Source organism: Lissotriton vulgaris, chromosome 2_2 (genome assembly GCF_964263255.1).
Source record: "Lissotriton vulgaris chromosome 2_2, aLisVul1.2, whole genome shotgun sequence".
NCBI classification, from domain to species: Eukaryota; Metazoa; Chordata; class Amphibia; order Caudata; family Salamandridae; genus Lissotriton; species Lissotriton vulgaris.
In genome coordinates this window covers 327865542-327889829 of record NC_141688.1, presented here as the reverse complement: position 1 = coordinate 327889829, position 24288 = coordinate 327865542, and the positions used below count along the sequence as shown (strand labels likewise).

Below are 24288 nucleotides of genomic sequence, written 5' to 3'. Positions count from 1 at the left end.
TGTTTTCATTTGTGTTTTCAGCATAGCACTGGCCCTGGACCTGCCCGACAGAGCCCAGGGCACTCTCAGGGTCAGAAAACCAGTATCCAGGGGCACACTGCAAACAGGTCCTGATTTCTAACACTGCCTCTGCTGTTTAGTGCTGGGACACTTTTGGAGTCGCTGCAGGCTATAGAATAACTTTCATTTATTCATTCATTCATCAAACATTGGATGACCCGATCCCAGGTGAGCCCACATGCTAGGAGGGCAATGACTGACTTCAAGAAATGGATTATCACCCGGTCGAAAGATGCGAAAATACTGTCCAATATCTATAATTTCTTAAACACACCCACGGCTCCCACCAAATTCCCTGTACAAATGTGGTGGGAGGTGGAGCCGAAGCGTCCCTTGACCCAGAATGAATGGTCAGACATCCTCTGCAGAACCTCTACCTCAGTCCGCTGCACGTCTGGCCTTTACTCAAAGTAACATACTAATGGAACTACACCTCTGTTCTATGTGGCAAATATATTACAGGGACAGTATCTGACTGTCAGTTCAAGGAGGCACACTTTGTGCCCATGTTAGACCTGCCATCCTTGGCGTGGGTCTCCCTTTCCATTTTCATTAGGCCTCCTACGTGTATGACCTATTTTTGTGCTGGACAAGATGCTCTGAGCACTGTGCGACTGCTGATCAGGGCCACAGTGCAAGTGCTCCTTTTGATAAATGTGACATCTTATATTCGCATTTGACCCAGGGAAAATGGTAGAGATTTCAGACGAGTGTCCCTGAACTCAGGAGTTCGTAATGCATTCTTTTAGGGGAATGATTTTTAGACTCTGAGCTTGGAATTAGCACTTTTAGAAAGTGTCTATTTTCTTACCCAAACCTTGCTGTGTGCTGCTGAAGATGTGTAGTCAGATGTCTGGGAAAAGTGACAGGGTCTGGGCCGTCTCCGGAGCCTGGTGTTAGCTGGCTGCATTTAGATGGGAGGGGTGGAGTAGTTTCTGTTGAGCGTCCTACCTTCCACAGTGCCGGCCCCACTTCCCGCTGAGCGTCTGACGACCCTGCCTCCCTCCTTCAAAGGAAAGAGGGATCATCTGGCAGGAGACACCCACAACAAGGACCTGGGTCCTGGGGAACCCCCTGCGGCTCAAACAACTTCAGAGACCCCTTTTGCCCTATAACTAGGAGCCTTTTTGGCTGTAGTTTTTAGAATGCTTTGGACTAAGAAGAGCCCTGCTGACCTCGTCGCGGCTCACATCTTTCATACAGTACCTCCTGTATGCCTCGCATCTCACCTGACGAGCCCGGCTGACTACATCGCGGCTCACACCCTACGAACCGTACCTCATGTACGCATTGCATCGCATCTGACGAGCCCTGCTATCTTTGTCGTGGCTCACATCCTACGAACCGTACCTCCTGTACACATTGCATCACATCTGACGAGCCCTGCTGACTTCGTCGCGGCTCACACCCTACGAACCGTACCTCCTGTACGCATTGCATCGCATCTGACGAGCCCTGCTGACTTTGTCGCGGCTCACACCCTACGAACCGTACCTCCTGTACGCATTGCATATCACCTGACAAGCCCTGCTGACTTTGTCGCGGCTCACACCCTACGAACCGTACCTCGTGTACACATTGCATCGCATCTGACAAGCCCTGCTAACTTTGTCGCTGCTCACAACCTACGAACCGTACCTCCTGTACGCATTGCATTGCATCTGACGAGCCCTGCTGACTTCGTCGAGGCTCACACCCTACAAACTGTACTTTCTGTATGCATTCTATCGCATCTGATGAGCCCTGCTGACTTTGTCGCGGCTCACACCCTATGAACCGTGCCTCCTGTAAGCATCGCATTGCACCTCTACAGCCCAGCAGTATTTCAGCACGGCTCGTACACCTCGTACGGACATCTACAGCCCAGCTGTATTTCAGCGTGGTTCGTACGCCTCGTACCGACATCTACAGCCCAGCAGTATTTCAGTGCAGCTCGTACGCCTCGAGACTAACATCAAGTACACCTTGTACCAACGTCTACAGTCCAGCAGCTTCTCATCGCGGTTCCCCTGAACCGACTCGTACTATCGTAAGCATTTTACCAGCTGATTCCACATCACCCCACTGTCGACTGTGAGTATCCGAGATGCACCACCCACTCGAGACCGAACTGAACTGAGTCTTGTTGCAACGCACTTACAATCACCTTTTTCTTTGAACTTATTGTGGATTATTTTTGACTGTTATTAGCCTCATGATAAAGATTCTATAAAGAACGCTATATTTTCACATACAACTGGTGTGGTGTCCATTTGTAGAGTGTCAAGATATTACTGTACATGGTCATAAATGCGTTATACCTTTCTTCGAAGATAAGTCTAATTGCTCGGCATTGCTACTTAGGGGGTAACCTTCTACCCTAACTAGAGGAGGTGGGTCCTTGCTTGGTCAGAAGTAACTACCTCTGCCAACCAGAGACAGTCAAATCTAACAGCCGCCCACAAGGTCACAGGACAGGGCAGGACCCAACAGGCCAAGGTCCTCGCACACACATCAGATTAGCACGAGGCTGGGGACAAAACCCAGGACACCGGGACAAGCAGCTGAGCACTCAGGGCAGGAGGACTTGATGGTACAGCATGCAGGGAACATTCATGTCTAACACAGTGTAAAGGAATGTATGGGGGATCCCTCAAATACCCCAGTTTAAGGTAAGTATACTCATGAGGTTTCATTGGTGCGGGGATGGTGCCCTTGATGGCACGTGTACTCGTGACATGGCAGTTAAGAGGGGGATGGGCACAGATTCTGGTGTATGTACTCATGCTGTGCCAGGGAGTGGTGGGGGTGCCCTTGATGGCATGTGTACTCTTGACATGGTACTACAGTGGGGCACAGACGTTGGTGCGGATGTATGTACTCATGCTCTGCCAGGAACGCAGGGGCCGTACAATTAATGGCACATGCTTGTTACATGACAGTTCAAGGGGGCACAGATGCTGGTGCTGGTGCATGTACTCATGCTGTGCCAGGGAAGCAGTGGAAGGGGGCAGTGCCCTTCATGGCACATGGACTGTTAAAATAGCTGTTCAGAGGAGCACAGATGCTGGTGTATGTCCTCATGCTGTGTCAGGGAAGTGGATGGCGATGCCCTTGAGGGCACGTGTACTCTTGATATGGCAGTGCTGAGGGGCACTGACCATGGTGCTGGTGTATTTTTTTATGCTGTGCCAGGGAAGTGGGGAGGGAGTGGTGCTCCTGACGGCTCTTGTACTCTTGACATGGCAGCTCAGTGGGGCACAGATGCTGGTGTATGTACTCTTGCTGTGCAGGGAAGCAGTGGAGGGGGGGCAGCGCCCTCAATGGCACGTGTGCTCTTGGCCTGGTAGTTCAGTGGGGGGGTGCCCATCATACTCACGCAAGGCGTGCCACTCGTCCTGGCGGATGGTCTTGGTGATGTTGATGGGCAGGTTACGTGGCAGCGACGCGGAGGTGTAGTGATACTTCACGGCCGTGCACCGGTCAATGACCCCTGAAAGAGAAGAGACACAAGAGCTTCAATGCACTGGTACCACCTCAGTGGAGAGACAGAGAGAGAGAGAGGGCAGGAGCAAGGCATAGTAAGAGAAGAGAGAGGAAGAGAGAGGAGGAGCAAGACAGAGTGAGAGAGAGAGAGAGAGGGCAGGAGCAAGGCATAGTGAGAGAAGAGAGAGGAGGAGCAAGACAGAGTGAGAGAGAGAGAGAGAGGGCAGGAGCAAGGCATAGTGAGAGAAGAGAGAGGAAGAGAGAGGAGGAGCAAGGCAGAGTGAGAGAAGAGAGAGGAAGAGAGAGGAGGAGCAAGACAGAGTGAGAGAAGAGAGAGGAAGAGAGAGGAGGAGCAAGACAGAGTGAGAGAGGAGAGAGAGAGGAGGGGGATACAAGCAGCAAAAACAAGAGATGGAGCAGGAAGAGAAACAAAAGAAGGTGAGAGGAAGATAGAGACAGAGAAACAGAAACAAGAGAAGGTGAGAGGGTGAGACAGAGGGGCATATTCTCATGGGTTTATTGCCCAGTTATCCCACTTTATCGCAGCCAAAGTGGCGATAAATCTATCACCCCATTCACTAGCTGGTGCTAACAGCCAAATTCACCAGTTTACCTGCGACAGCAGTGACAAAAAACATCACCACAGATGACCCCGGCAACTATCGCTAATGAGATGCAGAGTAGGCGTCCCCGAGCAAAAAGCCACGACAACACCACTCCACAACATTCTCAATGACCAGCCAGATCGGCGATAACAACCTAAAACAGGTGCTAAGGCATGTTAGCAGGAGGGAATAAACACCTGCTCTTACCTGGTGTATAATCGGATGACAGCCGGCACCAGAAAAGGGAGCCCAGCCCAGAACCATGCCTGAAGAACAACAGATGCCATGGAACTACTGATCATGCACTTGGAGCACCAACAGGGCCACAGAACCCACTGCCATCACCCCAGGCCTGCTCCCTCCCCCCCCGGAACACCACAGAGGCAGCGCAGACAAAGACAGCAGACCTCAAGAAATGCACCAATCTCACAGACCAAACACCAGAGAATGTCATTGCCCACTACAGGCTCAAAAGGACAACCATCCCACGCATCCTGACCACCATTGCCCATAGGCCGACGGTACCAACACAGCGGACAACCAACATCCCACCTCAGACAAAGCTGCTGGCTGTGCTGCATCTGTTGGCCTCTGGTACCTTCCAACCAACAACTGCCAGAGTCGGAGGAGTCTCACAGCCGGCCCAATCCAAGTTCCCCACAACTGTCTTGGATGCCATCATCAGCCTGGTACCACACTACCTATCCTTTCCCCACACTGCGCAGGAACAGCCGGAGACCAAGCAAGTGTTCTACACCATAGCTGGCTTCCGCACATGTTAGGGGGCATTTGACTACGCACATGTCCTACTTGTGCCCCCTGGCAACACTGCACACAATTACCGCAACAGAAACCACACGCATTGCATCAATGTGCGGAGCTTGAGCTGTACTGAACTGGCGGAGCCTGACCTGTACTTAAAGGGCGGAGCTTGAGCGGCAGTAACAGGGAAGCTCTTGAATGTGCTGAACGGGTGGAGCACGAGCTCCACTGGAAGGGCGGAGCCTGAGCTGCCCTGAAATGGCGGAGCCTGGGCTGTGCTGAAAGGGCGGAGCCTGGGCTGCCCTGAAAGGGTGGAGCCTGGGCTGCACTGAAAGGGCGGAGCCTGGGCTGCACTGAAAGGGCGGAGCCTGGGCTGTACAGAAAGGGCAGAGCCTGTGCTGCAATGAAAGGGCGGAGCCTGTGCTGCGCTGAAAGGGCGGAGCCTGTGCTGCGCTGAAAGGGCGGAGCCTGGGCTGCACTGATAGGGCGGAGCCTGGGCTGCGCTGAAAGGGCGGAGCCTGGGCTGCACTGATAGGGCAGAGCCTGGGCTGCACTGATAGGGCAGAGCCTGGGCTGCCCTGAAAGGGCGGAGCCTGGGCTGCACTGAAAGGGCAGAGTTTGGGCTGCACTGATAGGGCAGAGCCTTGGCTGCACTGATAGGGCAGAACCTGGGCTGCTTTGAAAGGGTGGAGCCTGGGCTTCATTGAAAGGGCGGAGCCTGTGCTGCGCTGAAAGGGCGGAGCCTAGGCTGCACTGAAAGGGCGGAGTCTGGGCTGTACAGAAAGGGCGGAGCCTAGGCTGCACTGAAAGGGCGGAGCCTGGGCTGCACTGAAAGGGCAGAGCCTAGGCTGCACTGAAAGGGCGGAGTCTGGGCTGTACAGAAAGGGCGGAGCCTGTGCTGCACTGAAAGGGCGGAGCCTGGGCTGATCTGAAAGGGCGGAGCCTGGGCTGCACTGAAAGGGCAGAGCCTGGCGGCCCTGAAAGGGCGGAGCCTGGGCTGTACAGAAAGGGCAGAGCCTGGGCTGCACTGAAAGGGCGGAGCCTGGGCTGCCCTGAAAGGGCAGAGCCTCGGCTGCCCTAAAAGGGCGGAGCCTGGGCTGCACTGAAAGGGTGGAGCCTGGGCTGCACTGAAAGGGCAGAGCCTGGGCTGCCCTGAAAGGACGGAGCCTGGGCTGCCCTGAAAGGGCGGAGCCTGGGCTGCCCTGAAAGGGCGGAGCCTGGGCTGCACTGAAAGGGCGGAGCCTGGGCTGCACTGAAAGGGCAGAGCCTGGGCTGCCCTGAAAGGGCGGAGCCTGAGCTGCACTGAAAGGGCAGAGCCTGGCGGCCCTGAAAGGGCGGAGCCTGGGCTGTACAGAAAGGGCGGAGCCTGGGCTTCATTGAAAGGGCGGAACCTGTGCTGCGCTGAAAGGGCGGAGCCTAGGCTTCACTGAAAGGGCGGAGTCTGGGCTGTACAGAAAGGGCGGAGTCTGGGCTGTACAGAAAGGGCGGAGCCTGTGCTGCACTGAAAGGGCAGAGCCTGGGCTGCCCTGAAAGGGCGGAGCCTGAGCTGCACTGAAAGGGCAGAGCCTGGCGGCCCTGAAAGGGCGGAGCCTGGGCTGTACAGAAAGGGCAGAGCCTGGGCTACACAGAAAGGGCAGAGCCTGGGCTGCACTGAAAGGGCGGAGCCTGGGCTGCCCTGAAAGGGCAGAGCCTCGGCTGCCCTAAAAGGGCGGAGCCTGGGCTGCACTGAAAGGGTGGAGCCTGGGCTGCACTGAAAGGGCGGAGCTTGGGCTGCCCTGAAAGGACAGAGCTGGGCTGCCCTGAAAGGGCTGAGCTTGTGCTGCACTGAAAGGGCGGAACCTGGGCTGCACTGAAAGGGCGGAATCTGGGCTGCCCTGAAAGGGCGAAGCCTGGGCTGCGCTGAAAGGGTGGAGCCTGGGCTGCCCTGAAAGGACGGAGCCTGGGCTGTCCTGAAAGGGCGGAGCCTGGGCTGTGCTGAAAGGGCGGAGCCTGGGCTGCCCTGAAAGGGCAGAGCCTGGGCTGCGCTGAAAGGGTGGAGCCTGGGCTGTCCTGAAAGGGCGGAGCCTGGGATGCACTGAAAGGCCTGAGCCTGGGCTGCCCTGAAAGGGCGGAGCCTGGGCTGTACAGAAAGAGCAGAGCCTGCGCTGCACTGAAAGGGCGGAACCTGGGCTGCACTGAAAGGGCGGAACCTGGGCTGCCCTGAAAGGGCGGAGCCTGGGCTGCCCTGAAAGGGCGGAGCCTGGGCTGCACTGAAAGGGCGGAGCCTGGGATACCTTTAAAGGGTGGAGCCTGGGCTGCCCTGAAAGGGCGGAGCCTGGGCTGCCCTGAAAGAGTGGAGCCTGGGCTGAGCTGGAAGGGTGGAGCTTCGGCTGTCCTGAAAGGAAAGAGCCCGAGCTACGCTGAAAGGGCAGAGTACAGGCTGTGCTGAAAGGGCGGAGCCTGGGATGTGCTGAAAGGGTGGAGCCCGAGCTGCGCTGAAAGGGCGGAAACCTTCCGGCAAAGCGTTCGCTAAGAATTATGCACTGGAGTATTAGAACTATGAGAATCGGCCAGTTTCAAAATATGAGCTTTAGTTGGTGCACAGCGGCTGCAGTTTATTCAATGTAACACCTGGACATGAAACATCCCAACCTAATGGTCATGATTTCAAAAGCTTCAACACATCGGCCACACCTATCACGTTTACTACAGCAGTTCTGGTCTTGTTGGTCCCTATTGAAATACTGGCAGCACTTCCCGCACAGCCTGCGCGACTCTCCCTTTGCAGGTGCCTACTGTTTGCTGCCAAGACCTAGGTGGGGCTGTCCAGCCTATCCAGGACTGCAAGTGCAGTGTCTGCCCTCGCTGACCATCGCCTGCTCCCAGTGCCCCTGTCGTGGGGGATCCCAAGGACACTGTCTGAGCAGCTCTTCTACTCTGGCCGTCATTGTCTGCTGTCATCTGCCCATGTGCCCCTGTCGGGGGGCATATCACGGACACTGTCTGAGCAGCTTTTCTACTCTGGGCGTCATTGCGTGCTGTAATCTGCCCCGTCTCCCTGTTGTGGGGCATCTTGAGGACACTGTCTGAGCAGCTTTTCTTCTCTGGCCGTCATTGTCTGCTGTCATCTGCCCCCTGTGCCCCTGTCGGGGGGCATCTCGAGGACACTGGTTGGGCAGCTCTGCTTCCGAGGACACTGTCTGAGCAGCTCTCCTACTCTGGCCGTCATTGTCTGCTGTCATCTGCCCCCGTGCCCCTGTCGAGGGGCACCTGAGGACACTGGTTGGGCAGCTCTTCTTTCTAGGCTTTGGGATTTCCCTGGCCATGTGTGCGTGCCGTCTCCGTGACCCTCAAACTGATCCCAACCTGCGGCTGTGATGCTCGCAATCTGGTGTGGGTGGGTGGGCAGAGGACGGAGAGGTCAATTCATGGCGAGGGCCCCCTATCCTTCCTTTTGACCTCCAGGTCACTGTGTCCAATCTTCCTGGATTGGGCCATTTAACCCACGTGGCCAATCGCCTGTGTGTGTTTTCCCTGGAGGCCACGCCCTTGGGAAGTGTGCGCGTGCGCCCCTATCGGGTCCAGCTATGCGTTCCTGGCCGGTACCTGTTCCATGAGATCACTCCATGAAGCCCGGGGTCCTCGAACTAGATACACATGTGTGCTCACAAGTCTAGAGTGTCATAAGCACAGGGCCGGTTCTAGGATTTTCGGGCCCTGGTCAAAAGGGAAGATGCGAGGCCCCTGAAATTTACATAAGTGTCACCTTCTGGGCTCAGGGAAGCTGCTTTGTGCAGACTCCTCCTGGACCGCAGCTCCTCCTCTCAGCAACCTACAAACACCTCTTTTACAGCCCATTTCGTACTGAAGGTGTGAGGTTTGCTTGGGGACTGAGAGTTAAACCTGTGTGGGCCAAAATGCTGACAATGGGCATCCTGTGGAGTTTCTGAATGGGCGTCCCTCTCCCTGAGGCCTTCCCACACCATCCCTTAGAGGCCCAGGGAGAGGACCCCCATCCCTGAGGCCCAGGGAGAGGGCCCCCTCCCTGAGGCCTTCCCACACCATCCCTTAGAGGCCCAGGGAGAGGACCCCCATCCCTGAGGCCCAGGGAGAGGGCCTCCTCCCTGAGGCCTTTCCTCACCATCCCTTGGAGGCCCAGGGAGAGGACCCCCTCCCTGAGGCCTTCCCACACCATCCCTTAGAGGCCCAGGGAGAGGACCCCCTCCCTGAGGCCTTCCCACACCACCCCTTAGAGGCCCAGGGAGAGGACCCCCTCCCCGAGGCCTTCCCACACCACCCCTTAGAGGCCCAGGGAGAGGGCCCCCTCCCTGAGGCCTTCCCGCACCATCCCTTAGAGGCCCAGGGAGAGGGCCCCCTCCCATGGGCCCAATTGTAAAGAGACAGCTTTCTTTCAGGTTAACAGGCAGAGGTACATGAGGACTGGTGGGGTGTTGCAATTGTGCGGGCCCCATGCTGGGAGGCAGAGTGCGAGGCCCTGGGCAGCTGCCCACACTGCCCATGTCTAGGGCCGGCCCTACATAAGGGGTTCAGGACTCAGTCTCCGCAAAATACGGCAAAAAGTTTCAATAGCTCCCTTTTTTTCTGTCCCACTCCACAGCCCTGTACAAATGTCACCATGAGCGGGCCAATCACATGGCACGAAGGAAGCCACGCCTTTAACCTGAGGGCTATAGCAGGGTTCAAAAAGGGCAAAATGTGCATTTAAGCATCAAGCATGGGGCTGAACCGATACCTGTGTGGGGGCCAGGCCATGGGAAACAGATTCAAGGACAAATATACATGCCCTACCCAGCTGTGTCACACTGCTGCACCTCCACACTAACAGCTTCAGCCATAGTTCTGCCCATGAAGAGGGCTAGAAAGGGAGGAAGATCCTTCAGGTACAATGTGGCACAACTTTGGACCACTCTACTCCTACCTTGCGGTCAATCGATAACAAACTGTCCTTCAGAAAACAGCTCAAACCCTTCCTGTTTCTGAACGAACCCCATGGAGCGAGCGACTACAGTCTGTGGTACAATCAACGCTAGCATGCTTTCGGGTCGCCATGCGCTCTATAAATCTTCCTAACATAACATAACATTACACCCCAGAACTTAAGGGCTCCCCAAATCCTGGGCATTCTAAGGGGCACCTGGGCCGAAGAGGGCGCTTCGGGTGGATCTCTCTTGGTACGGAGATACCATATAGGGGTCGAGTCTATAGCGGATCAGCTGGCATTCAAGTGGCACGGATGACGTCAGCCGTGAGGCACGTCTCCCCGATGGCCCCGGGAGCGCTCTTCCAAGGGTGCCACCATCTAAGGCGTCACTTGGACCCCGGCCACAGTTTCACGGTTTGAAACAATGCTATATACAGTAACTGACGAAGATCCGGAAATAATTCACCATCTGGCTTCAATGCCTCAGAAATTAGCATGTGAATATATTATTAATTAGAAGTCGATTCTGACTTCTGCAAATCGTTATTACCCCAAAAATAAACCAATATCACACATTTCCTTTGGAAGTGGGAGGGTCAGCCACACAGCAGCAGAACATTATTTGAGTAAAAAATCATATTTGGAGACAATGAGGCCTGTTCACAAACTGCACTTTGTAGTATGCTTTGAAGGGCTACAGTAGAACTACTTAAGTACCACCAAATGCTATTCACAAGCTCCGCCTGTCCTATCTTTTGCCATGAGACACGTGCACAATTTAATAGTATGCTTATGCACGCGTCAAATTCATTAGAAACGTAGATTAACAATGGCTGGGTGATGATAGTAACGGGATCCTGTGTGCTTAGTTACAGGACTAGATTATGGAGGAGATATGGTCTTATGGCACTCGAGAAGTGGCCCTGTTCCTGCACTACAGATATCAAAATGAAAGGAATACTGACATTCATTTTAGAAACTATTTCTATGTGTTACCAGAGAATTGTACCAGGCATGTTCTTGGAAATGATGGTTATGTGATGATGAGAATACATTAATAAATTTTTGATTATTTATTTTATTTTTGAGAATCTACTTTATTTTAGAAAAATTATATTTGAGGCCCTAGGACTAATATGTGGTATTGGAGTCAACATTTTTGTAACAAATTGGAGATTGTGGCCTTCATTACAATGTTGGTCAGAGTTGCCTCCAACTGACCCTTTCGGTGAGAGAACCGCCCCATTGTAGGTCAGCAGTTCCGAACACCTGATTATCAATCGACCGCACATGGTGTGGTCGCATACTTCCATTTCTCTATGTGAGGTTGTGCGGCGGGCGGAAACCGCCCGCAGCACAAGCTCCCATTGAGAAATGAGAGGTTGTGAAAATGCCTGCACCCGGTGCAGGGATTTTCAGGGGGCACCGTAGGTGTCCCCCATGCCCATAAGAAGAGGGCCGGGGGAGGGAGGCCCTGCTAAGGGCCTCCAATGCCGCTTTCCAGCAACCTTCCCACATTGGAAAGGCTGTTGGAAACCAACATCATAATCACATCAGATCTTTCAGGCTCCTCGCAGCCAAGAACTGGAACCTGCTTCCAACAGAACTTCGCCTCGAACCTTCTGAGGCCAAGTCCGAAGAGCCCTAAAAACCTACCTAGCCCTAAAATACTCCATACTTCGCTCTCAGCGTGGGGACACACCGGGGCGCGTAACCATGCGCTTTATAAAACTCTATAATAATAATAATTAAGGCTCCCTTTTTTTCGTTTTTATAGATTTTTACAGATCAATACAGACAGAAAATAATGTGTTTTCTGTCTGCATTTATTTTTAATAGTGGATAAATACAGAAAAGTATGCTTCTTTTAACCCCTTCCATGCTCCCGACGAGCCCAGCCAGTCATGAGTCAAAGTGGAGCTGTGATCATGACGAGCCGTCATAACGGTCGCGGTCTGCCCACGCGAGATTGATTCCCCGCCTGTGCGGGGAAAATAATCAGTGGGCGGAGTCGTGCCGAGCCCAGCTCGTCATGAGCACAGCTCTACTGTGACTCATGACGAGCTGGGCTCGTCACGAGCACCGCGGTGCTGCAGCACCCCCTCTCCCCCCGCGCTGTGTGGGAATTACCCCCACAGAAAAGGGGTTAAGTGACTCTCTGTACAGTCTTTTATAAATGATAGGCCAGCAGTTGAGCAGATGGAGAGCATGGGAAATGTCTTTAAATAATGGCACACATCAACATACATTTATGGTATAATGTTGGTATTTACCAGTGGATGTGTTGTTATGTAATATTTGATAACTTAAATAGCTAAAACACGACAGACATCAAAATATGAGTGCGCATCCATCAGTTAAATAAATATGGAAATGTACAGTTTTGCAACTTCATTTATATGAAAAACACAAAGTAGATAAGGATAAATACAGATACATTGGCCCAAAAATAAATAGGGATAAATACAGATGGAAATGTTAAAAATGACAAATACCATGAAACCGGGAGCCCTAATCATAATCCCAATGGTGAAAACTTTTTCTGCCGTCCTTATGAGATTATGGTTGGTTTCTGACTGACCAACAGTAAGGCGTTGGTCGGTCCCTACGACTGCTGCCTTCGACCGCACCCATCCAGATGTGTTGGTTGGACCGCACCAATAGATGTGGTTCAAACTACAACCACACGTTGTCAGTTGCGGTTCGAACCGCATCGTAATGAGGCCCTCTGTGAATAATAGGAAATGCAGCGGCTATGTTGTTTTGGCATTGTAACTAATGATACCTGTGATGTATTGATTTTTTATGTAAGTTCAGTTCATTTGTTGATCTGTACAAATTGCGCCATGTGCTAATGTACTCCTGGGATGCTGCAATTTGGGATAATGATTTTATTCACTTAAATGTTTTAATTTAATGGGTGGATTTCTATGTTTGTTCACAGCCCTGATGAAGTTCTGTTGGTTGGGCGAAACGCATTGTCTGGGCTGAGAATTTTTACTTTAAGGATAAATTTCGATGCAACATACATTGACTCCTGTGAAATCAGACTTTTTGATCTTTTGTTATTAGGAACCATAGGATGAATGTAGGCATTTTTGAGGGCTTCCCTTGCAAGAGTGCTTAGCTAGGAAATGTGGAAGGGGCAAGGGAACGTGACTGGAAAATGGGGAATACTTACTTCCAAAGGGGGGTGGACTTGGGAGGAGTAAAGAGGGGTTAAGGAGAGATTAATTGAGGGGGTGAACCCACTTACAAAAGAGCGAGCCCACTTCTACTCAGCAACTGCCCTTCTAAGTTACTACAGCCAAAAGGAACCCGAAACACTTGTAAATTACTCCAACTCAGTGATTGAGCAAGTTCATCACCACACGTGGCCAAACACTGGTACTGCAACACACTCCCATAGAAAATAATGGAGATATGGCCTTAAAATAAAACCCCATATGAACTACTGTTAAAATTAATTTAATTATATAAACTATTTGAAAATATATAAATGCCATTTACTGTTAACAAACTGTCTATAAATAAAACATTTATTTAAAATATGAATTTTTCTAAATGTAGAAATGAATCTATAATTATTTTTTATTAAAGCATAATTAAATTCTTTTTAATGATTTCAATATACCACGTTTAATGATTATTAATAGATAAACACAGACACACACACACACACACACGCACACACACACGCACACGCACACACACACACACACAGACACATATATATATCTCCTCTCCTCCTGCACCAAACACACGCACTCCCGAACAGGTGCTGTCATGAGGAGGGTGCTCCAGCCAATATCTCGCTCCTCGCCTCCTTTTTTCTTTTTTTTTTTTAAAGTTTTTTAAAACCTTTATTGTGCATCAATAGCATACATATACGGGCCTACAACCACCCTGGCCGGCCTCGAAAGCAATTTATAGCACATCCGTTAGCAGTAAAGCAACTCAGCAGTCCCCCCAGTACGAAATATGACAGTTTTTCCAAAATAGGACTTCAGTTTGACGTGACCATTGAGTTACAGGATTAGATAAGGTTATTTTTAATATTATGAAAATAAAAAGGATCAGATGCAGTACAATCAACCGAGGACATAGAGTGGGCAATGCACGCAACAATGTATCAACAGAACGAGTGATCATAATCAAGGTATCGGAGCTGAAGTATACTTATCAGGATGAAAGAGCACATATTCAATTTCGAGCTAGTCATCGCCCACCCCATGAACGTGAGGCTACCGTAGTAAAAATTACAAAGAAAGAAAAAACCAGAAAGCAAAAGCGCAAAAGGCGCAATGTCTAACCGTCATGCTGACCCAAAAAAGGAGAAAAGAGACAAAGAAAAGGAGAAGGGAAGAAACAAATAGAGGCCCATGGGAACTGAAAAAAGGGAACGAAACAAGAAAAGACCCCTCCCCCAACCCCCCACCCTGCACCCCTGCAGAGGCCACGGCCTACCCCCCCCCCCCCCCCCCCAAGCAGCGTGCCTGTCGCCCATGAAAAGTACCCGAAATTTAGTCTCAGAAAAGAGAAAGAGAAAGTTTTTATATATAAAACTGGAGGAGGGCCATCCGTACGGGCTTCCGGCCACCCCGTCCCGCAAAATACACTCCTCCCCAAGATACATAATGCACCACATTAATCAACCAGATCAATCAGTAATGGGGAAAATTAGCAACATACTGCACAAATAAGCGTATCAGAAGAGCGCGCGCCCCCCACCCCCGCCAGCCACCTAAATGTCAACATTTAAGAATACAGCTTATCCTTGGCCAGTCCCTACAAGTCCCCGGAGGCATGTCTGCCGAGTAATTCCCTCATCCGCCGATATAAGGAAACAAAGTGTCCAAGCAAGGCCGGAGAGCAACATGAGCATACAAGATGGACGTCGCTGGCCACCAACAGAGTCATCAGCACATACGGCCATTTTCCCCACTGCAGTCCCAGAACACGTACTCCACACCAGGGATGTAAGGACAAGGGTGGAAGAAGCAGGTACAGGAGCCAGCCGTTGCCGTGGCAAAGCAGAGGACATCGGTAGCGGTACAGAGTACGAAGCCGCCATCAGCTGCTGTGAAAGGGAACCATCAGAGTAGTCCAAACCCCCGGATAGCTGTCGACAATTCACAGCGTAGTCTAATGTCATCCTTGCCCCCCCACACACAAGGGCGGCCACAGCACCCCCATCGGAGACAGGCTGGGGTGGATCCTCGTGCACCAGGGGGTCGTCCGACCGTAAGTGCCCCAGCATGAACGTGACACCATCCAGCTTCCTCCCCAGCTCACGGGCGCCGTGTTCCCAGGCAGATCGAAAGTCACCAATAGCAGCAAGGATGTCGCCGCAAGACAACGCAGGCTCTTTCTCCCATACCGCAACACCATTTGACTGTACACATTCCCCCTCTTGCTGTACCTCGATAGTCAGGATGGCAGCCTCCATCACTTCCCGGCGGCACCCTGAAGTTTCCATCGCAAATGGGGACTGGAGACCGGTCAGAGGCGAGTACAGCGCGGTGCGACCACTATCCGAGTCGCGGGGACAGTGAAGGCAGATCACCAAGGGAGCGGTCTCCTGCAGCGTTCATCGTCGCTCCGAATCAGCGCCAGCTGAAAATTCGGGAGCGGCCCGCGAAAACCGGGCCGAATCCTAAACCGCTTCGGGGCAGCCACTATCTGCGTTTCCCATATATACAAAGGGACCACCAGGTCACCGCCTCGGGGGTGCTCTACAGCCGCGTCGCTTGGCAATTAGGACATCTGTGGCAAAAATCGGACAGAGGGCATTGGGCTCCATCAGACCGAAGCCGCGCCAGTAGAGATGGCCGCTGTTGTTGTCCTAGCGTCCGGCCATGTTATGCAGCAGAGGTACCGGTTACAAAGTCTTTAGGGCCGCTGACTGCCGTCGCGAAGTTCTCCGACTATGGGGCCGGTAGGGATCCCGGGATCGCGCTATCAGTTTCAGCGCTCATTCCCCAACACCAAGTTGAGGCGCAATTGCAGAATGGTGAGCAGGATAGTCGTGCGGGGCTCGGCGGTTCACAGAGCCGGGAGCCTATGCGTCCGTCCCGATCGCCATCTTGGCTCCTTCCCCGCCTCCTTTTTTCTTAAAGAAAGACACTGCACTCGCGGGGGAGAGTCTAAAGATTTATTAGGGCTCTCAAACGCACCAGACACGTTTCGGCAGTCGCCTCCCTCGGTGGTACGAGGGCGTGCCAGAAACTGCCATATTTTATATTTACACCTGTTTGTTCATCATAAACATAAACATAGGACCAATGCATGTTTACTAACGGTGACGCCATATTGTAACACCAGGAATCGATAACGTGAGTATATACACCACTCATATTATTCCCTCTGATCTGGCAGAGTAATAGTTGCTTCAGTGCAAGGTCACCATTTGCATGTATTTACAATGATATAATAATTTTTTGATTTTTTTGACCTCAACCAAAATAAAGCCCTGAATGGACATATCATTCCTGCTCGATCCATTATATAATGCGCCACTCTTTTAATCTCGCCCTGGATGGGCAAATTCTCCACACATTGTGTCCACAACTCCAAAAGTGAAACTAAAAACCCAAACAACAAAACAAAAATAAAAATCTGAGTCTCTATCATCATCTCAACATCAAACATTTCATTAGTCACTATCATCAGAACCTGAAGAGCGAAGTGCAGATCTATTCTATATACATATATATCCAACATATATCTATCTAGGCCTCATAATCTATTGCAGATTCTACCCAAAGTAAATATATACATACTGTCTAATATATACAATATAATATATATACAACCTATCCAGCAGCATCAAATTAAGCAGAAACAAAATCATATCCTAGAATAAAGAGCCTTTTTTCCTAGGTGTACTGCCATTTCCTCATTGCTATTGAGGCCTGCAGGGGATTTAGTACAAAGATCAATTATGTACCTAGACTCCAGTCTTCTAAGTCTCATTGTCCTGTCCCCTCCTCTCAAACTCGCTGGAACATGATCTATGGCAAAGAAGGTTACAAGATCACTTTTACTACTGTGGTTTGTCTGAAAATGCCTAGCTACCAGATACGTTATATCACAGTTTTTGATGGCACGTAAGTGTTCTAGAATGCGGATCTTTGTCTGATGAATGGTACTTTCAATATACCTCAGTCCACATGGATAAGTTAGACAATATACAGTGCTACAGGTCAACAACTTCCTAATCCATCTAGTTGACTCTGCTACTTTGTACGACATGGTCTTTTTGCTATTCTTACAGGCTTTGCACCTACCACACGGATAAAAACCGTGGGGTGCTTCGCCAAATGGTTTAGGTACCGAACGTACAAAGTGGCTACTCGTGAGTGTATCCCTTAGGGCTCTCGCTCGTCTAAAGGTTACTATTGGACGTGCTGGTAAATCCATCCCAATAATGGGATCGGTCCGTAATAGATTCCAGTTCTTTCTAAGGACTGTTCGCAACATCCCAGCTCCACTTGAGTAGGTGGTTATCATCCTAAATGGATCTTCTTTCTCTGTGCCTGATTTCTGTTTCAAAAGTTCTACTCTAGGCTTTTCCTGCACTTTAGAAAGAGAATCTCTCTTGGATTTTTCCTCATAACCTCTGGCTTTAAACTTTTTGATACTCGCTTCTGCATGAATATTGAAATCCTCTTGGGTGGAACAGTTTCTCTTGATTCTGAGTGATTCCCCATAGGGGATACTCTGGATTAATCTCGGAGGATGACTACTAGAAGAGTGCAGAATGGAATTCCTGGCTGTGGGTTTACGATACAGCCGCGTATTTAATTTGCCATCCCTCACAAACACCTCCAAATAAAGGAAAGTCACACTTTTACTGCAGATTTCCGCTGTAAATCTCAAGTTGTAATCAATAGGGTCTTAGCCTGAATACCCACCTCCCATTGGATATACAGGCTAAGAAGGGGTCTGAGCAGGCGTTAGGTTTTGGCGATATTCGCGTTTAGCGCCAATATTTCCATCGCTTCGCCTGCATTAATAATAGGCGATAGCGATGTTAGCGACTGCTTTCAGTCGCTTACAGGTTGGGTACGCCCACTTTGCATGTCACTAACGATAAATATCGCTGACATGGAAAGCGGGCCCCAAACCGCTCGCTATCACCAAAAAGCTGTCGCTAACTGCTGTTAGCGACAGCTTGCTAATAGGGCGATGAAATTATCGCTGCTTTGCGGCCGAAAACTGCCTCAAAAGCGGCGATAATTTTATTTCGCCTGCCTTGATAATATGCCCCCTGGTCTCATGCATTGACCGTACATCAAGAATTCACCTTAAAAAAAGGTGCTAAATACCCCGCCCATCATGAATACAAACCTAAACATACGCACGTCAAGGCATCCTTCTTACTCTGCCCCATCAGAGAACCCTGCACCCAGAAACCCCTGTATCCAGAAACCCCTGTACGCAGAAAAACCTGCATCCAGAGCAACCTGCACCCACGAAAACCCTGGACCGATAAAACAGTGCAGCCAGAAAACCCTGAACCCAGAAAACCAGCACCCAGAAAACCCTAAACCTAGAAAACCCTACACCCAGAAAACCCTACACCCAGAAAACCCTACACCCGGAAAACAATGCACCAAGAAAACTCTGCACCCAGGAAACACTGCACCCATAAAACCCTGCACCCAGAAAATAATGCACCCAGAAAACAATACATCCAGAAACCCCTGTACCCAGAAAAACCTGCATCCAGATTAACCTGCACCCAAGAAAACCCTGGACCCAGAAAACCGGCACCCAGAAAACCCTCCTCCCAGAAAACCCTACACCCAGAAAACCCTTCACCCGGAAAACAATGCACCAAGAAAACTCTGCACGAGGAAATCCTGCACCCAGAAAACAATGCACCTAGAAAATTCTGCACCCCTGAAACTGCATCCAGGAAAAATGCACCCAGAAAAGCCCGTACTTGATAGACTTGCCGCTCTCATCCACAAACAAGCTACACCTTCCAACGCCACGTGTAGCTGATGGCACTTGGAGAAACTTCAGCTTCTAAAGTGTAAATGAAGGTCTCTCGGAACATGATGGAAAGTGTCCCCCGACTTGTGACAGAACAGCCTGTTGAGTTCAGAGAGAGGACACCTCAGGCTCACGGTCCTGAAGACGCCTCCTCAGGACTCACCAACTAATGATCACAACCCTTGCCAAGGCAGCAGTGGCACCAGGGACCAGCTCTGCAAAGCCAGCCACCTCCAGGCTAACATGAACCATCAATGACTCCCCTCATCCAAGCACCTCCTGGGAATCACTCACCCCCACGCCCGGACCCCCGTCACCAGGGTCATCAACAAACCCAAACCTCTCGCCTCTGCATCATGCAACCACCAGCTACCAACCTTCACCACCAACCAGAACCACAGCCATCAATGCAACCCTGCTGAAGCCTTCCTCCCACCCAAACCCAGACATGCGACTGTCACACCCCTCAAGAAGCCGCCATGGACCCAGCCCAGTGCTTCATTTGTAAAATCATAAGGCCCAGGGCTCTTGTCAGGAGGCCACTGCAGCGTGCACCACACAGTGCCCCTGCCATGTTCCCAGCGATAGTAACAACACAACTACAAACCATCACACTCCTGCAAGTGTGACAATTCAGATTATTCCAGGCCCCAACAACTATGAGAATGGCTTTGGGGGCATTTATTAGTCAATTTTTAAAATATAAATTGAATCGATAAACAACTGTTGTTGTGTCCATTTCTAAATTGCACAAACAGTGCCACCATGTGGCAGACTGTTATCAGTGCCAGTGTTGACAATTACGTGCCGGTGCGAGCACCGGAACCCTCCGTCCCAAATTAAGCACTGACCCAGACGTCTTACTAAACTACAGGCTGAGATCATGACTTCTATCGTCACCTCCAGCGCTTTTCACTACTCAACTCTGACCATCTGGAAACAGAAGGCCTCCGCTGTGACTTCCAGTCAGGAAAGCCCTGTCTTCAGCGGCAACGGCCAACACTGCCCCTTGGTTTCCCCAGACCTGCTTTCTTCCTTTGACCCGGCTGACCACAAGGGTCTCCTCTCCCATCGGGAGCGCACATTGGAATAAGAGGCCTTGAGCTCCAGTGTTTACAACGTTCTTCTAACACTGCAAACAGAAGGTTAATATGGCCCTCTCCTTGTAATGCGACCAGGGAGTACCCCTCTCGTCGGCTCTCGCTAACACACTCCCCACACTCCTCAACAGCGACCATACGTACAACAATGACCTCCACATTGATATTAGGGTGCACATTATCTAAGCGTTTGCACAACACATGGCAGCAAGCTAAGTTCCTGTGCTGCGTTGCGTGATAGTGAGTGAACAGAAATGCTCCATATTTACATAGATACAATGCATTTCTGCTCTCTCATTGCACTGGCGCAGTGTGTGCAGCCGAGCACCAACCGAGACACCCGTGCGCCATGCTGCGAGGGCATCTGAGTTACAGGCAGGAATGCTTTCATGCAGGAAAGGACACCTACTGTCACAAAGACAATCCTTACAGGTGTTTTCCTCTATATGTGCCGGAGAATGCAGCACACATAGAAAGTAACGAGTAGAAATAATCACATATCTCCTTGCGACGCCTCTGTCAGGTAAGCGTAGCATTTTGACACAGTCCCAGGTTTACACGTCTTGTAAATCTGTGAATGCACCAAAGTCCATGCTGGTTGCGTCTGAATGCCACGCCCACCCACAGACCGCCTCACACGTTGAAATGTAACATGGTAGAGCGCAAGCAGCTGCCTTGCGTTAAAATTCTTTCTAAAGCGAGGAGGAGCCTAGCGCGGGACCAAGATGGCCGCGTGATCGTGTAGCTCCGTAAGACCCGTTCCTCCGTTTGTCTATCCTGCCAGTTATCCTGTGACCTGAGGACCGCATTCGATGGGAGAATAGCATTGCTGCCCTCTGGTGAAATTGCGGCTCAAAAGGTGCAATTCTACCCTCCCGGATCGTCGTCTGAAGTTTTGGGCCTTTCCGTCGCCTGAGCCGCGGACCGTGGTGGCAGTTGTGGCCGGGCACTAATGCGACAACAGCGGCCGTGTCGACCGGAAGTGGTGCCTCCTCCGGGAACCGTTACGAGGAATTATCCCTGACGGCTGGGCGTTTTGAGGGGGCCTTCTCTGCACTAATTGACTGCATTTGGTTCGGCTCTCGGAGCGCTGGGGAGGTGTGAAGTGTTGTCGGAGGTGTGAATTTGTGCGATATCGGTCGGTTGATTGAGGCCCCTCGACCACCCTCCATGGCGGCGAGGTCGGAGATCGAGAAACCTCCCCCCAAAAGTGGAAGAGGACAGAGAGCGGTCCAGTCCAATAAACTGGAGAGATATATGCTTCCTAAGGGATCTCCGAGCGACCAGAGGCAACACCCCGCGACCAGACCCGCCTCCCCAAGTGGCGGCTCCGAGCCTTCCCTGAAAGACATAATGGATGTCTTCACTAGGATTGAGGCGTCTATGGGGACTAGGATGGATGCGCTTGATACTAAACTGGACTCGGTTAAAATCAATGTTAACCTTCTGCGCACGGATGACGCTAAGACTAGTGAAAAAGTGAAGTCCCTGGACATCAAAACGACAAGCCTGGTGGACGATGTCGCTGAAGTGCAGAGAGAGGTCCGGGCCTTGCAAGCGGCACGGGAGGAGACCCGACGGCTGCTTGATGACTATGAGGGCCGTAATCGGCGCAACAACGTTCGCATCCTAGGTGTACCTGAAAAGGCAGAAGAGCGTACCCCTGATCTCTTTGTGGGAGACCTGATCCTTAAACATTTGAAGCCTAAGGGACTCAGCAAGCTCTTTACAGTGGAGAGGGCGCATAGGGTTCCGTGCGGGCCGCCGAAAGTGGGGGCGCCACCTAGACCCATGATTGCGAGGGTCCTGAATTTTCGGGACCGTGACGTCATACTTCAGGCCTCACGGACAGATGGCCCGCTATGGTATGAAAATACTACTGTGTCTTTCTTTCCGGACTTTACACAAGCTGTACAGAAGATGCGTCAGAGTTTCCTCCAAGTCAAGTGGAGGATGAGAGACAAAGAGATGAAATACTCGATGCTATATCCTGCCAAGCTACGAGTCGAAGCGAATAGGAAGACTTGGTTTTTTGACAATGCGGAGGTGGCATCGGATTGGTTGGACACTGTGATGGCTGATGGTGCTGAAGACCGGCGACAAGAGGCTGAGGATGAGCGGCAGGGCCCGGGATGAGAGACTTCTGTACTGAACGATTTAACTGATCTTTGGACACGGGGTGGATATAACCTTTTCTTATTGTGTAACAGTACTGCTTTGGGCTAATACGTTTGTTCCTTAGACATGATTCTTGTGGGGAATGGGTTTGGGGCTATGCGGCAGGCGCCTCCTCTTCCTACTTTTAGTTACCATTGTTGGGCGGGGCGACAGGCACACTGCGAGTTGGGGTTGGGGCATTGTCCTAATGCAGGGGTGCAGGGAGGGGGGTGGAGCTTTGAGTGAGGGGGGGAGTTGTTTGTTTCTTTTTGGTTTCAGTTTCGTTTTGAATTGCATTGGGTGTTGGCAGATGTGAATGTGCGCGCATGGAGTGGGGTGAATGTCTTGCTCTAATCATGGATCGGGGATCCGGGTGTTGAGTTGGAACGTGAATGGTTTGGGTGACAAAATTAAGAGAGGTATGGTTGGCCAGCTTATCAGGCGTCATTCACCAGAGGTGGTACTTCTGCAGGAGACGCACCTTGTGGGTAACCATTGTATGGCCCTTCATAGAGGGGGATATAAACTGATCGCACATGCGGGGTTCTCGACAGGATCCAGGGGAGTTGGAACCTTGGTGAAGAAGGCCTTTCCATTTGAGGTTCAAGCTACATGGTCTGATCAGCGGGGCAGATATGTGGGTGTCTCTGGGAGGGTCGGGGTAATGTTGTCACCTTTCTTTCTATCTATGTTCCCCCGGGCCTCAAATCTGACACCGTTAAGGATCTTGCTAAGGTTTTTCTCTCGCTCCCACTTGGTCTTTTAGTTCTTGGTGGCGACTTTAATACCGCCGTCGATGGTAGTTTAGACCGTACCCGCTGAGATCGCTTCCTCGATCGCGTCAATGGCTCCCCGAATTTTTGGATTCTTTCGGTCTGATTGATGTGTGGCGTCTCTTGAATCCTGTACTACGGAGCTATACACATCTCTCGGCGGCGCATGGCTCTATGTCGCGACTTGGCTATATTCTGTTGCCTGCAGCTATGGCGGACACTATCAGGGAGGCGCGTCATTTGGGTAGGGGTATCTCCGATCATTCCCCAGTTTGGGTCCGAGTTGAGATGGGACAGCCTACAGTGGGTAGAGTTGCGCCTATTAACGCCTGGCACCTCCAAGACCCCGTCATTAGGCAAGAGATATGTAGGGCCTCGGAACAGTATTTTCAGCATAATCAGGGTACCGTGGATTCTGCGCTGACGCTGTGGGAGGCCTATAAAGTTGTTCTACGCGGGGAGGCTTTATCTCTCATTGCAGGTAAGAAAAAGAGACGTTTGGTGGAGATTAATACTGTTGAGGCGGAGGTTGTCGACTTGGAAGAGCAAGTTGCCAGTGGTGCATCTGTCGAGAATCAGCATCGGCTACACCTCAAGCAGGACGAGTATCATAGGCTGTCTAGGGAAGCGGCGGTGACGCAACATAATGATGTCCAGAGTAGGATTTATGAGCATGGCAATAGGACTGGCAAGCTTATAGCGTGGCTGGAGCGTAGAGAGCGTGCCTCTCGGTTGGTACCGGAGCTTGAGAGTGGCGGTCCTGAGGCTCTCACGGATCCTCAGATGATCGCGGATTCCTTTGGCTGCCACTATAAGAGTGTCTATGCTTCCTCGGACGCATATACGGGCACTGAACAGGCTGAGATGATTAGGGATATTATTATGCCTAGTTTGTCTGAGGAAGATCAGAAGTATACGGATTCCCATATCACGGATGACGAAATAGCGGGAGCCATCAAGAGCATTAACTCGGGGAAGGCGACAGGTCCCAATGGTATTCCGATTGAGCTCTATAAATTGAATGCTTACAAAATTGCGCCGCATATTAAAGCCATGTTTATTGAGAGTAAAGAGTCTGGTAGCCTCCCCTATGATCAGCGGATTGCGTATATCGTCATTATCCACAAGCCAGGTAAGCCCCGAACCTCCCCCTCTTCCTATAGGCCTATTTCCTTGCTCAACGCGGAACCCAAGATTTTGGCCAAACTACTGGCGATCAGGTTGGTCAAGGTGATCTCCACCTTGGTACACCCAGACCAGTCGGGCTTTATGCCACGCCGCAACACTGCGTTGAATCTTCGGCGTTTACACGGAGTGCTGGGTAGGGCCCGTGATTTGTTGCAGCCAGCTGTGTTGGTTTCCCTCGACGCCACCATGGCCTTTGATCGTGTCGAATGGTCGTACCTATTTGCGGTGTTGGAGAAGCTGGGTTTCGGGCCTGA

General features: G+C 51.3%; 1 protein-coding gene across 1 annotated transcript in view; it reads right to left on the bottom strand.

Moving 5' to 3' along the window:
* The window catches only part of LOC147729404 (uncharacterized), a 164322-nt gene that overhangs the window by 40810 nt on the left and 99224 nt on the right, over nucleotides 1-24288 (bottom strand). The window contains exon 2 of the mRNA XM_086959728.1: nucleotides 3419-3532. Coding sequence (XP_086815854.1) covers nucleotides 3419-3532 — 114 coding nt within the window. The remainder of the gene's footprint in view (nucleotides 1-3418; nucleotides 3533-24288) is intronic.